General features: G+C 47.9%; 1 protein-coding gene across 2 annotated transcripts in view; it reads right to left on the reverse strand.

The window, feature by feature from the left end:
• Positions 1–12,993, reverse strand: part of PPP1R9B (protein phosphatase 1 regulatory subunit 9B) — a 77,000-nt gene that overhangs the window by 13,102 nt on the left and 50,905 nt on the right. For both annotated transcript variants that reach the window (XM_077917368.1, XM_077917367.1), the window contains exons 6-8: positions 9,766–9,901; positions 6,534–6,686; positions 328–381 (exon numbers count right to left, since the gene is read on the reverse strand). In XM_077917368.1, coding sequence (XP_077773494.1) covers positions 328–381; positions 6,534–6,686; positions 9,766–9,901 — 343 coding nt within the window. The remainder of the gene's footprint in view (positions 1–327; positions 382–6,533; positions 6,687–9,765; positions 9,902–12,993) is intronic.

Here is a 12,993-nt window from a genome sequence, read left to right on the forward strand (position 1 = left end):
CTAGTAGGGACAGTCAAACCAACTGGCAAAATATTAGATCCATTCAAGCCTTTTATTTCAGGCACATCGCTTTGGGCTCATCCTTCCGCCAAGAAGCTCAGGGTGGCTTTTATGGGGGCTGTTTCTATTTTATCTTTGCAAGAGAAGAATCTCGGGATTGTGACCATGAGGGTGGGGCAGGGCCGCCCCGCTCCAAACCCTACGAAAACAGATTAAAAATAGCCCCGCTATTAAAAGAAGGAAGCTCTTACAGAGCTTGTGGCAAACACTCTCAGCCGTGGATTTGGGCAAGTCTCCAAGGGGAGGGAAAGGGATCTCATAGCTTACCTTTCTTTTCAGCTGCTGTATTTCAGCCTCGGTCACGGCATGCTTGATCTGGAGCTGCCAAAAGAGAAGAACAGAGAGTTCAGGGTGGGGAAACCTTTTCCAGGCTGAGGGCCACATTCCCACCCCGGAGCAGCCTTCCGGGGGCCACTGCGGTGGGTGGAGCCAGAGGCAGAAGCGGAACACAGAAGCAAATGTCAATCCTGCCTCTGTCCCTTACATTCCATTCCCTTTATCCAATAGCTGCCGCTTTATCAATTGCTGCCCATACATTTATCGCATACCTGTAAAGAACAAAATAGGTTACACCCCCACCGCCTGGTTGCCATCAATTTGATTTGAATTAGTTTTATAATGAAATGATTTTAGAATGTTGTATTATTTTATTGTTGTTAGCCGCCCTGAGCCCGGCTCAGGAGGAAGGGCAGGATATAAATAAAAATAATTATTATTATTATTATTATTATTATTATTATTATTATTATTATTTACTTAGTATTTTTATATTTTATATTTTAGAGGGACGCGGGTGGCGCTGTGGGTTAAAGCCTCAGCACCTAGGACTTGCCGATCGAAAGGTCGGTGGTTCGAATCCCCGCGGCGGGGTGCACTCCCGTTGTTCGGTCCCAGCGCCTGCCAACCTAGCAGTTCGAAAGCACCTTCAGGTGCAAGTAGATAAATAGGGACCGCTTACCAGCGGGAAGGTAAATGGCGTTCCGTGTGCTGCGCTGGCTCACCAGATGCAGCTTGTCACGCTGGCCATGTGACCTGGAAGTGTCTCCGGACAGCGCTGGCTCCCGGCCTCTAGAGTGAGATGAGCGCACAACCCTAGAGTCTGGCAAGACTGGCCCGTACGGGCAGGGGTACCTTTACCTTACCTTATTTTTATATTATTTTCCCTTTCTTATCATCTTGCACGTGTACCTTTTCTTTCTCCCCCCCCCAAATAATTTTTATTTGATTTTACAAACATTAATTTATAACCAGACCAAATACATATCCATCTAATGAGATTTCTCTGAATCTCAAGACTTCCTCTCTGGCAAGGACTCTTTCTTCTTTCCATTTCTGGGCTGAACGTGTAACTTTTCAAAAATAAAAATAAAAATCCTACTCTCCACCCTAGAGAGATCCCTATTTTCCACCCTTACTTTGGTTTTGTCCAATTCCTATTCCCCAACAACTATCGCTTTATCAAAACAAAAAACAAAAGAAATTACACACACCCCTGCCTATCCATTTCAGATCACTTATTATTTCTATCTTATTTTCCCCTTCTTTTCTTCTTGCGTATGCAGCTGTCTGTATCCTCTTTCCTCATTCATTTGTTGAGTTCACCTTCTGAGGCCCTCCTTCATGTGCCTCCTTCCTTGAGAGGTCCGGAGGGTGGCAATACGAGAACGGGGCCTTCTCTGCAGTGGCTCCCCGTCTGTGGAATGCTCTCCCCAGGGAAGTTCGCCTGGCGCCTTCATTATACACCTTTAGGCACCAGGCAAAAACATTCCTTTTTAACCAGGCCTTTGGTTGACCTGATCAATATCCTATACCCTTTTAAAATGTGGCTCTTGGGGGGGGGCATGTTATTGGGTTATTGATTTTATTTTGATTTTATATGTTGTGATCTTTTTTGTGAACTGCCCTGGGACCTCCGGGTATAGGGCAGTATATAAACTCAATTAACAACAACAACAACAACAACAACAACTGGGTAAGTGAGTGAAAAAGGACATGTTAAGACCTAAGCTGGGGGGTTGTGAATAGGTATGTGCACATCACCAGTTTTTTTTGGCCATCTTTATTATCTCCCCCAAAGCTGCTATTATTCCCCTACACACCCCTAAACCCTTTGATTTGGCTCCAGCCAACTTTCTTCATCTTCTTGCCCCATGCTATCTACCTATAACTCCAAGAATTTTCTTTGCTTCTTTTGTCCCTCCGCTTCCCCCAGGAAAACCCGCTCGTTACCGCTGAATGGGAACGAACGTCCGCACAAAACCCGACTGACTTTGTTACGATTCAGCGGCTTTCCCCGGGGGGAAATCGGGGCGAGCGAAAAGCCTCTGGGACCCACACCTAGAAAAAGCATGGGGCAAGGGAAGAAGAGCGTGAACGAGCCAAAAACCGGCAGCAGCTCCCCAGGATTTCAAGCTTACCTGGAGATGCTGGGGACTTAAACCCACGTCCTTTTGCTTGCAAGGCAGATAGTCTGCCAGTGAGCTATGGCCCTTCTGTGTCTGTCTGTCTCTTGAAATCCAGCACAGCGTGTTTCAGCGAGCCAGCACTGGGGCTGGCTCGATTCTAGGTGCCTAAATGGAAGCTTGCTGACACACATTCCAGGGTCAACTAGAGGCTGCTACCCACATTACAGAAGAAGGAGAGACATTAAAATTTAGCGCCTCCCAGGCTGCCTTTCTCTCGTCTTTAATTGCCACTTACACACTGCAGAAGATGGCAAGGGAGAGTTAGAGCTGCCTGCGGCTGTTCATTACACTTGGCCACATATATTTATGGGGGGTGGGTTGAGGGAGGAAAGGGGTAACTTCCTCACATGCCGCTGGGCAGAAGCAGACGTACGGAAAACGCAAGAAGGTACCAACAGTGGAAGAATGGCAGATGAAGATGATGGATTTTTCGGAGCTAGCCGACCTGACTGGAAGAGTCCATGACCAGAAGGAGGAGGAGTACCAGGAAGAATGGGCGAAATTTAATAACTATTTAGTTAAATATGTTAAGTTAAATTAATTGGAAAAAGCTTGCAAATACCGGATAGGCTTAGGCTTCAAATATGTAATGTGATCAACTAATATGTTTAATACCGAATTGGGAAGAAAGAAAGATGTTAAGTGACCAGGTTAATTTTATAAGAATATTGATTTGGAAAACCGTTAAAATGATATACACTGAAATCCAACCAGGGGGATACGAAGAAGTCACTTAACAATGTTAATTGGATTAGTTTGAATAAGGTTATGATTTATGTGTGTTTGCTTATTTGTTTGTGTGTTTAAATTTTTGTGAAAATCAATAAAAAAAAGGAAAACAAAGAAGCAGACGTATGAAGCTTAACGTTTGCTAGCTTCCACAACAGCTACGCATAAGGCAGCCTCCAGCGAGACGCCTGAAAGGGATTCCTTCCCCTGGCAAGGATGTGGAGGGGGCTGCCGTTTTAGGAGACTTGTATTACACATGCAGCAGCCGTGTGGCATCGCGGTTTCTGTGCAGCTGAGCTAAAAGCAGAGGGGAGCAGCTCCCATCAAGCGTTATCCTCTAAACTTAGAGACAAGAACAGAGGGCTGCGTCGGCCACTAGGGGTCAGCCGAGACGTGCAGCCGTGGGCCAGGGATATGAAAAGCACAGAGGCACCGATTTCTCGCAAACCGCACATAAAACACAAGTAGCCTCGTGGCAGCTTGGCCGTCGCCACTTCCTTCCTCTCTACGCTCACCGGCCTGGTTTCCTTCCCACCTCACCACCTGAAGGTTTAACTGATTCCTCCTTGCTGGGCTGGGCAGATCGACAAAACCCATTCTCTTCTTTCCCTATGTTTCAACACGAAATTTCTATGGTTCAAGGGGTGCCAGAACTGCCACAAGGAGAAGCCCAATGGCGTTCCTCCTTCAGACATAGGTGGCACACATTCCAAGCACGACTTCTCCCAAAGATCCGGGGAACTGTCGTTTACTCCCTCGTGGTGCTACAATTCCCAGCACCCTTAACAAACTGTGGTTCCCAGGATTCTTTGCGGAGACGTCATGCGCTTTACATGTGTGAGGTGTGTGTCATTTGCAGGTAAAAAAGGTAAAGGTACCCCTGCCCATACGGGCTAGTCTTGACAGACTCTAGGGTTGTGCGCTCATCTCACTCTAGAGGCCGGGGGCCAGCGCTGTCCACAGACACTTCCGGGTCACGTGGCCAGCGTGACGAAGCTGCTCCAGCGAACCGGCACCAGAGCAGCACACGGAAACGCCGTTTACCTTCCCGCTATAAAGCGGTACCTATTTATCTACTTGCACTTAAGGGTGCTTTCGAACTGCTAGGTGGGCAGGAGCTGGGACCGAATGGCGGGAGCTCACCCCGCCGCGGGGATTCGAACCGCCGACCATGCGATCGGCAAGTCCTAGGCACTGAGGTTTTACCCACAGCGTCACCCATGCATCCTTAAAGAAACCACCATAAAAGAGAGATATGTTTACCAAGACTGGGAAGATACTATGGCCAACCTTGCTCCCAGATTAGACCATTCCCATGGAGAAAATCCCACCCACTCGAAAGGTTAGTATCTTTCACAAAATCTCTTTGCCCCCATCACAAAAATCTCCAGTGCTGTTTGCTCCCACTTCCTGAAACCTATGAAAATAAATTGAATTCATGCGACTGTCTCCTAGCTCTCAAGCCACTGTGACTGCTATGTGATCACAAAAGCAAACTGCATTTTTTTAGTCAGTTAGAAAGGTTTTTAATTGTTTAATCTAGCCAGTTAACCGGTTAAAGACTGCACTCTACTCCTTATATCTGCTTCCCGGATCCTCTTGGTTCTCTAACCAGAGCTAGGAAGTGGGATCAGCTGGCAGTTATAGCCTGCCACTGTCTTAGCTGGTTTTTGCCAATTGTGCCTCATCCATTACAAAGTCTGATTTTTCTGGTCTCCCACCCCTCTTGCTTCTGGAGAATGTTTATTTTTAAACCCAGACTCGGCATTCGTGCAGCTGCGGGCAATGTTAAATTTGCATGCGTTTAAAATATATTAGCAGATTCAACTGCCTTCCCCCAACACCACCACTCCCTTCTGATTTATTCTTGTAAAGAAGCTGGTAAAATGCGGTCTTGACTATGCTACCACTCAGTGGATTTGTAACTGGCTGACTGACCGAACCCAAAGGGTGCTCATCAATGATTCCTCTTCATCCTGGAGAAGAGTGACTAGTGGGGTGCCACAGGGTTCTGTCTTGGGCCCGGTCTTATTCAACATCTTTATCAACGACTTGGATGATGGACTCAAGGGCATCCTGATCAAATTTGCAGATGACACCAAACTGGGAGGGGTGGCTAACACCCCAGAGGACAGGATCACACTTCAAAACGACCTTGACAGATTAGAGAACTGGGCCAAAACAAACAAGATGAACTTTAACAGGGAGAAATGTAAAGTATTGCACTTGGGCAAAAAAAAATGAGAGGCACAAATACAAGATGGGTGACACCTGGCTTGAGAGCAGTACATGTGAAAAGGATCTAGGAGTCTTGGTTGACCACAAACTTGACATGAGCCAACAGTGTGACGCGGCAGCTAAAAAAGCCAATGCAATTCTGGGCTGCATCAATAGAGTATAGCATCTAGATCAAGGGAAGTAATAGTGCCACTGTATTCTGCTCTGGTCAGACCTCACCTGGAGTACTGTGTCCAGTTCTGGGCACCACAGTTCAAGAAGGACACTGACAAACTGGAACGTGTCCAGAGGAGGGCAACCAAAATGGTCAAAGGCCTGGAAACGATGCCTTATGAGGAATGGCTAAGGGAGCTGGGCATGTTTAGCCTGGAGAAGAGGAGGTTAAGGGGTGATACGATAGCCATGTTCAAATATATAAAAGGATGTCATATAGAGGAGGGAGAAAGGTTGTTTTCTGCTGCTCCAGAGAAGCGGACACGGAGCAATGGATTTGCTGCCAAGGAGTGTGGTGGAGTCTCCTTCTTTGGAGGTCTTTAAGCAGAGGCTTGACAACCATGTCAGGAGTGCTCTGATGGTGTTTCCTGCTTGGCAGGGGGTTGGACTCGATGGCCCTTGTGGTCTATTCCAACTCTATGATTCTATGATTCTGAGAAGTGAAGTGCGCATATGCACAACCCATATGCTCAAGTGCTTCTGCAGCCACCTCCGCAACTCAGCAAACAGCACCCTTCCCTGTTTGAGTCAAAGAACAAAGGTTTTCAGTTCCCTAAGCTGCAGGTAAAGGTAAAGGGAACCCTGACCATTAGGTCCAGTTGTGGCCGACTCTGGGGTTGCGGCATTCATCTCGCTTTATTGGCCAAGGGAGCATACAGCTTCCGGGTCATGTGGCCAACATGACTAAGCAGCTTCTGGAGAACCAGAGCAGCGCATGGAATATGTGGCCTTCTGGAGTTTATTGGACTTCACTCCCCATTATCACAGTCCTGCTGGCTGTGAAAAGCTTACGGGTTCCTTATCCTTTCCTTTTAGGTCTTTCCTTACCTCCTTAAATTTATGCACCAGCTTTTCAGGGTCCATCTCAACTGGAGACAGCATGTCTTCATTTTCAGCCAGCTCAAAGACCTCAATGGCCATCTCGCTGCTGGGGAACATGGGACTCATCTCTTCGTCTTCGTCTGTGGCGTATTCACCCGTCTGCAAATTGAGAAACAGGCAAGCGTTATGGTTTGGCTTTTAAAGTTAACATCGATGCTGGACAGAACCAAGTGTGTGTTCAGATAGCGCCCTGAGACCCACGAAGAGGGGAAAACAGCAAATGGTCTTGTAGAACCTTAAAAACCAAGGTACTCATTATGGCATAAGCTTTTGTATTCGCTTTGTTGTTCTTCATAAATCCCACATCAGCAATGCCGTCAAGCCTTGCCACTTCTGATGCCGGATTTGTGCTTACAGTGGTACTTCGGGTTACAGACGCTTCAGGTTACACACTCCACTCACCCGGAAATAGTGCTTCAGGTTAAGAACTTTGCTTCAGGATAAGAACAGAAATCGGGCTCCGGCGGCGCAGCAGCAGCAGGAGGCCCCATTAGCTAAAGTGGTGTTTCAGGTTAAGAACAGTTTCAGGTTAAGAACGGACCTCTGGAACGAATTAAGTACTTAACCTGAGGTACCACTGTATTCTTCTTTGATTGGACTACAGTGGTACCTCTGGATATGAACGGGATCCGTTCCAGAGCCCCGTTTGCATCCAGAAGCAAACATAACTAGTGATGGCACGTCTGTGCACGTGCGTGTCGCTTTTTGCCACTTCTGCGCATGCGCATGACATCATTTTGAGCGTCTGCCCATACGCAAGCGGCGAAACCCGGAAGTAACGCACTCCATTACTTCTGGGTTGTCGCAGAGCGCAACTCGAACATGCTCAACATGAAGCATATTCAACCCGAGATATGACTATACAGTCTATGAAAACTTGTGCCACAGTGCACTAGTTGAGTCTTTAAGGCACCACAAATACTTTTTGCTGTTTTTGCTGCAAAACAGACTTTACACAGCTACGCGTCTGGAAACTTAACAAAGAGAGAGAGATGTAAAAGTGACTCATGCTTTCAGTTTTCACATGGCTCGAGTAATACCGAAAAGGGATGCGTGGAGGAAATGTACAAGCTAATTCCACACCAGGGGACTTGCACATCTTCCCAAAGCCACTCTCTTTTCAAATGTTACCATGTAAAAACAGCAAGTGGAGCTTGCTTGTACTTCCTCTCTCCCAGCATCGAGAGAATGTCTGAAACCATACACATAAATGCAGCAGGCTTAAAACATTAGGAGTAGCCAGAGGAGGAGACACCAATGGCCCTTCTATGATCTCCAGCACAAATATTCTTTTGGTATTCAATGTCTTGATACAAGAAAGAAGGCTGATTGTTCCCCTGCCTCCAACCGTGGCAAGCCAGGGACCTCCATGAAACTTCCAATAGGCTGGTTCAGTGGAGAAAGCTATTCTCTATATTATTTGTACCTAGCAGGTATCCTGCTGTTGGAAATGGAGGCTCCATTCTTAGCTCTCATGGTCAATAGCCAATGACAGACCTGCCTTCTGTTAGCAGGTACAGTGGTACCTCGGGTTAAGAACCTAATTTGTTCTGAACGTCCGTTCTTAACCTGAAACTGTTCTTAACCTGAGGTACCACTTTAGCTAATGGGGCCTCCTGCTGCCGCCACACGATTTCTGTTCTTAACCCGAGGTACTATTTCTGGGTTAGCAGAGTCTGTAACCTGAAGTGTCTGTAACCTGAGGTACCACTGTATTGTATTGTCAAAAGCAGAATGCACTTTGGTTTGCTTACCCCGAGACAGTTAACCTAATGCTGACCCAGGCCTTACAGCAAACAATCTGAACTGTAATGTGCTACAGAATTTTGCGATGACTGGCAGCAGGGCCATCTTACCCATAGGTGCTAGGGGTGCAGGCCACCCGGGCGCTGGGCTCTCAGGGATGCCAGGCCGAGAGTCCGGGGAAGAGCCCACCTGTCGGTCGGAGTGCTGCGGTGGGCTCTTCTGCTGCGGGCAGCTCTGCGCCACGAATTCGGGGGCAACCGAGCCAGAGAGATGTTGAGGCGGTTGGCCAGCCCTCCTGTGCACCTGGGACTGGGCAAACTGGAGGTGCGTATCAGGTGGACCTTTGCACCCTGGCGCCACATATGCTTAAGACAGCCCTGACTGGCAGAGATGGTTGCGAACCCTCTAGCACCCATTCAGCTAGTACATTGGCCTCCGCTGGAGACAAGCGTAATTCTCAGGTACCACTTTAAAAGAAACCAAAGCTTACCCATTTAAAGATGGCACACAGGAATTTGAATTATTATTTTTTCTTCCAAAGACTGGTTTCGGACATGGGTAGCAAGCATGACAAGAGGCCTGGGAATATGAGTGGAAGAAGGGACAAAGGGGACTTTTGGCAGTCGGCTTACAAAAAAATTGGGGGGAAGGAGAGACAGAGAGAGGGTGGGAAAGAGGGAAGTGGCTGGAAGAATAGGACAGGGATGGAAGGCTGCTCTTCCGGGCACAAGGAGCAACAGGGCAGAGGGATGGGAAGGGAGAGGCACAGAAGAGGCATGGAAGGGAAGATGAAGGAGGAGACAGCAGACAGATTTAACGAAGGACTAGAAACTTAAGAAGGGCTCCAATTGTAGGCAATGCTTGATGCTATTGATTTATTCTGTTTCTTTATTCAGGGCCCCTCTTGACCGGCATTTTGTGGCTTTTTATTTCTCGTTTCGCAACATGTTCTTGACGCAATAATAGTGCATTAATGGCGCGTTTATGCTGGACCATTCACGCACCACCCTGCTTTTTTTAGTTGCTCCCCCAGTGCAGCCACATTGAAGAGGCTACAGAGCGACAGAAGCCGGGACCAGACGAAAAAGCCCCCTCAGAACACCTGTGCTATGAAAAGTGACAGCAAATGCGTTGATCGGAAAGGAAGCTTCATGACTGTGCCGGAACCTTTGCCAGGCACAGAGCAGTATTGAAAGCGGGACTGTGCAGCACAATAAATTGCCGTGAATGCACAATGAAAAGAATTTGTCCGGAGTAGGCCTCGGTTTCAGCCAAAAACGTAGCCATCACAAAGAGTCCGCAAGGGAACCACAACTTCCTCTGGCTCTCCTTTATGTTCAGAGGGCTGACAAGAGGAACGAGGAGGGGATATGGGGCGCCGTGTCCTTTTCCTCCTCTCCCCAACAGGCTGGGAGAAACCCGTTCCACTTACTTCTTCGTCCTCCTCCGTGTACTGGGTATACCTCTGCTCCATCATTTCCCGCTGCCACCGTTCCTGCTCCAGCGTCTGTTGGATGAGTTGAGCCACCTCGCTCTGCTCGCCCGGCTTTTCTCTCCCAATCAGGAACCTAAGGAAAACGAAAGAGGTGGGAGAGAGGGGGATAAGAGTACGGATCTCAAAGAAGTGGGTCAACACACCAGGAGTTATGTGGCCAGGCTATATATATACACACACACATATATGCACTGGGCTCAAAAAGATCCCAGCACAATCAGTTTCTGAGCTGTGATACAACTGGAACAGATTTGCTTATTTTGTGCAATCAATTCTTCTTCGGTCATGCAAGGAGGACAAGGAAGTACGCCGAGGACTGAAGTCCTCTCATCCCACTAAGTGGAAGCCCTTCCCCGCTACCATTTTAGAGGGCTATAATACATACCGTATTTTTTGCTCTATAAGACTCACTTTTTCCCTTCTAAAAAGTAAGGGGAAATGTGAGTGCGTCTTATGGAGCGAATGCAGGCTGCGCAGCTATCCCAGAAGCCAGAACAGCAAGAGGGCTTGCTGCTTTCACTGCGCAGCGATCCCTCTTGCTGTTCTGGCTTCTGAGATTCAGAATATATTTTTTTCTTGTTTTCCTCCTCCAAAAACCAGGTGCGTCTTGTGGTCTGGTGCGTCTTATAGAGCGAAAAATATGGTGGCTGTCAACGTTTCCCTTTTTTTAAGGGAAATTCCCTTATTCTGAATAGGATTCCTTGCAAGAAAAGGGAAAAGTTGACAGCTATGCTATAATAGCTGCGCTGTGGGGGAATCTGTGGTTAGATATTCTGGCGTTTTTAAACTTAAAAACAGTTGCCAGAGCTCCCTGATTTTGATGGGGAGAGTGTTGCTGTTGAGGGAGGGGAGGTTAAACTCTTCCTCGTTTCCCCTCATCTAACTCTCTCACCACCTAAGTTGCAACAGGGGGTGCGGGGGGGGGGGGAATATAGCTATTGTATTGTGCCTGTCTTTCTCTCACAGCAGGACTTATGGCACCTTTGGGTGTGTGGGATTTTGGTTGAGGAAATCATGCCAAAGGGTTAAAAACCCAGAGCCATTGATTCACTAACAATTGGGAGTCCCACTGCCACAGTCCTCTAGACCAGGGGTCAGCAAACGTTTTCAGCAGGTGGCCGGTCCACTGTCCCTCAGACCTTGTGGGGGGCCGGACTATATTTTGAAGAAAAGAAATGAACAAATGCCTATGCCCCACAAATAACCCAGAGATGCATTTTAAATAAAAGGGCACATTCTACTCATGTAAAAACACACTGATTCCTGGACCATCCACAGGCCAGATTTAGAAGGCAATTGGGCTGGATCCGGCCCCCGGGCCTTAGTTTGCCTACCCATGCTCTAGACAGAGCTTCGGCTTTGAGGTTTTTTTTAAATTAAGAGCAGTATATAAATAAACAAATCTTTCTTGTTGTATCTATTGGTCCCCAATATTTGACAAGTTGCTACCCATTGTTTTTAGGCGGAGGGCGGGAAACGAGAGTTGTTGCAATCAACTAACCAAGGAGCCCATGGGTATATGTCCCATGGATACAGAAGCAGAAAGCCATACAGATTTCAGGAGCCGGGTCTTTGCCTGAGGCCCGCCACAGCCCGTGTCTGCAAGCGATGCTCAACGACAAGGCTCAGAAACTGGTTGCGATGGGGAGAGTATAAAGACGAGCACCCCTGAGCATGCGCAGAGTGCGTTTCTTTCCCAAATGGGCAGCTACTACATCCAGTTGCCTGCTCCCAAATGGGATCAGGGCTAGGGCTTCTAGATGAGAGGAAGTGACTTCCTGACACAACTCGCATCCCCGGGGGGGAAAGGACATTCTATTCAACATCTATGAGAAGGTCTTATTTTCTGGAAGGTTTGCTAACTCTCATTTCCCGAAAGTGACATTTAGGCATGGGTCTTGTGTTTGTGCAACCTGAGTTCACGTGACACAGTGTCAAGGGGTGTGCGTGCGTGGGGTTTTTTAGTAGTGATAAAAAAATATGGGCTGGAGCACCGGTTAAACGGATTACCAAATCCTTTAACTGGTTAACAGGGCCTTTTCTATCTGGGAAGGCAGAATGGTGCCTGTGGAGTATGGAGGAAACTAGTTGCCTAGCAACACATTCTCGTAGTTGAGGTTCCCGTCGCTTGGGAACCGATCAGCACTCAAATCTCGGAGGAATGGGTTAGGTTCTAGGTGTAACCCCCCCAAAAAAAACTGCACTGCCCTTTTTGTTGAAGGAACCAGGGAGGGCCCATATGTGCCCCCCCCCCCCCCGTGTGTGTGTGCGTGTGTGTGACAGAGCGAGTGTGAGAGAGTTTTTCTGGCTTGATTTCCATTCTTTCAAAAACCACCGACGCAAGGATCCTGGGATGGGGCCAAACCTCTCATTCTTAATGCTGCCAGGAAAAGTCAGGCCAAATGCCTCTGGTGAGATTTAAAAGAGAGAGAAAAGGGGGGGGGGCACAGAGGCAGCCGTATAGATAAAAGGACAAAAACAGAAGAACCACAGCTGACAGGATAATTCAACAGCCCACAGCCCTATGGTCTCCCTCACGTGCACATATACACATTTCCATTGAACCGAACCCTTGTTTCGTTTCGTAGGAAATAATAAGACGGGCATGACATTGGACACTTTCCCATGGTGCATCGGGGCGCATTCTGGGGCGCAATGGGCACTGCTCCCCAGTTTAAAATGGAACCAGATGCTGACTGGGCAATGCTGCCAGCCGCTGCCCATTTCCTAGGAAGCCAAAGGCCTGTTCGCAGACGCCCTTCCGGTTGCAGTTCTCTGGGCACTGCTGGGCCAGAGCAGTGGAAATAGAGATATCCGAATAACTGGGTGGGATGAAAAACAGGCCAAGCAAGGAGGTTTAGTGGGTGCCTTTCGTTGCTGTGCTAACGCAGTGCTAATCTCACTTTCTTTTCTCTCCCTCCCCTTTTCCTTGCTTGATGGCAGGGTTAGGATTCGGGGATTTCGAAGGCGAAAAGGAACGCTGAGTTGTGGTAAGCGTGAAGGGCAGCAGAGAGATAAAAAACCCCTGCTATTCTCACATCATGGGTTTGCATGTCGTGGTTTACTGCAAAAGAGCAGCGTGTCAGTTCATGCGATGAACCCAAAGGGGCCAGCTTTGCGTGATGTATGAATGCAGGGTCCCTATCTGTTGGTCCCAAACCAGGC

The sequence above is a fragment of the Podarcis muralis genome, chromosome 13 (assembly GCF_964188315.1).
Source record: "Podarcis muralis chromosome 13, rPodMur119.hap1.1, whole genome shotgun sequence".
NCBI lineage: Eukaryota > Metazoa > Chordata > Lepidosauria > Squamata > Lacertidae > Podarcis > Podarcis muralis.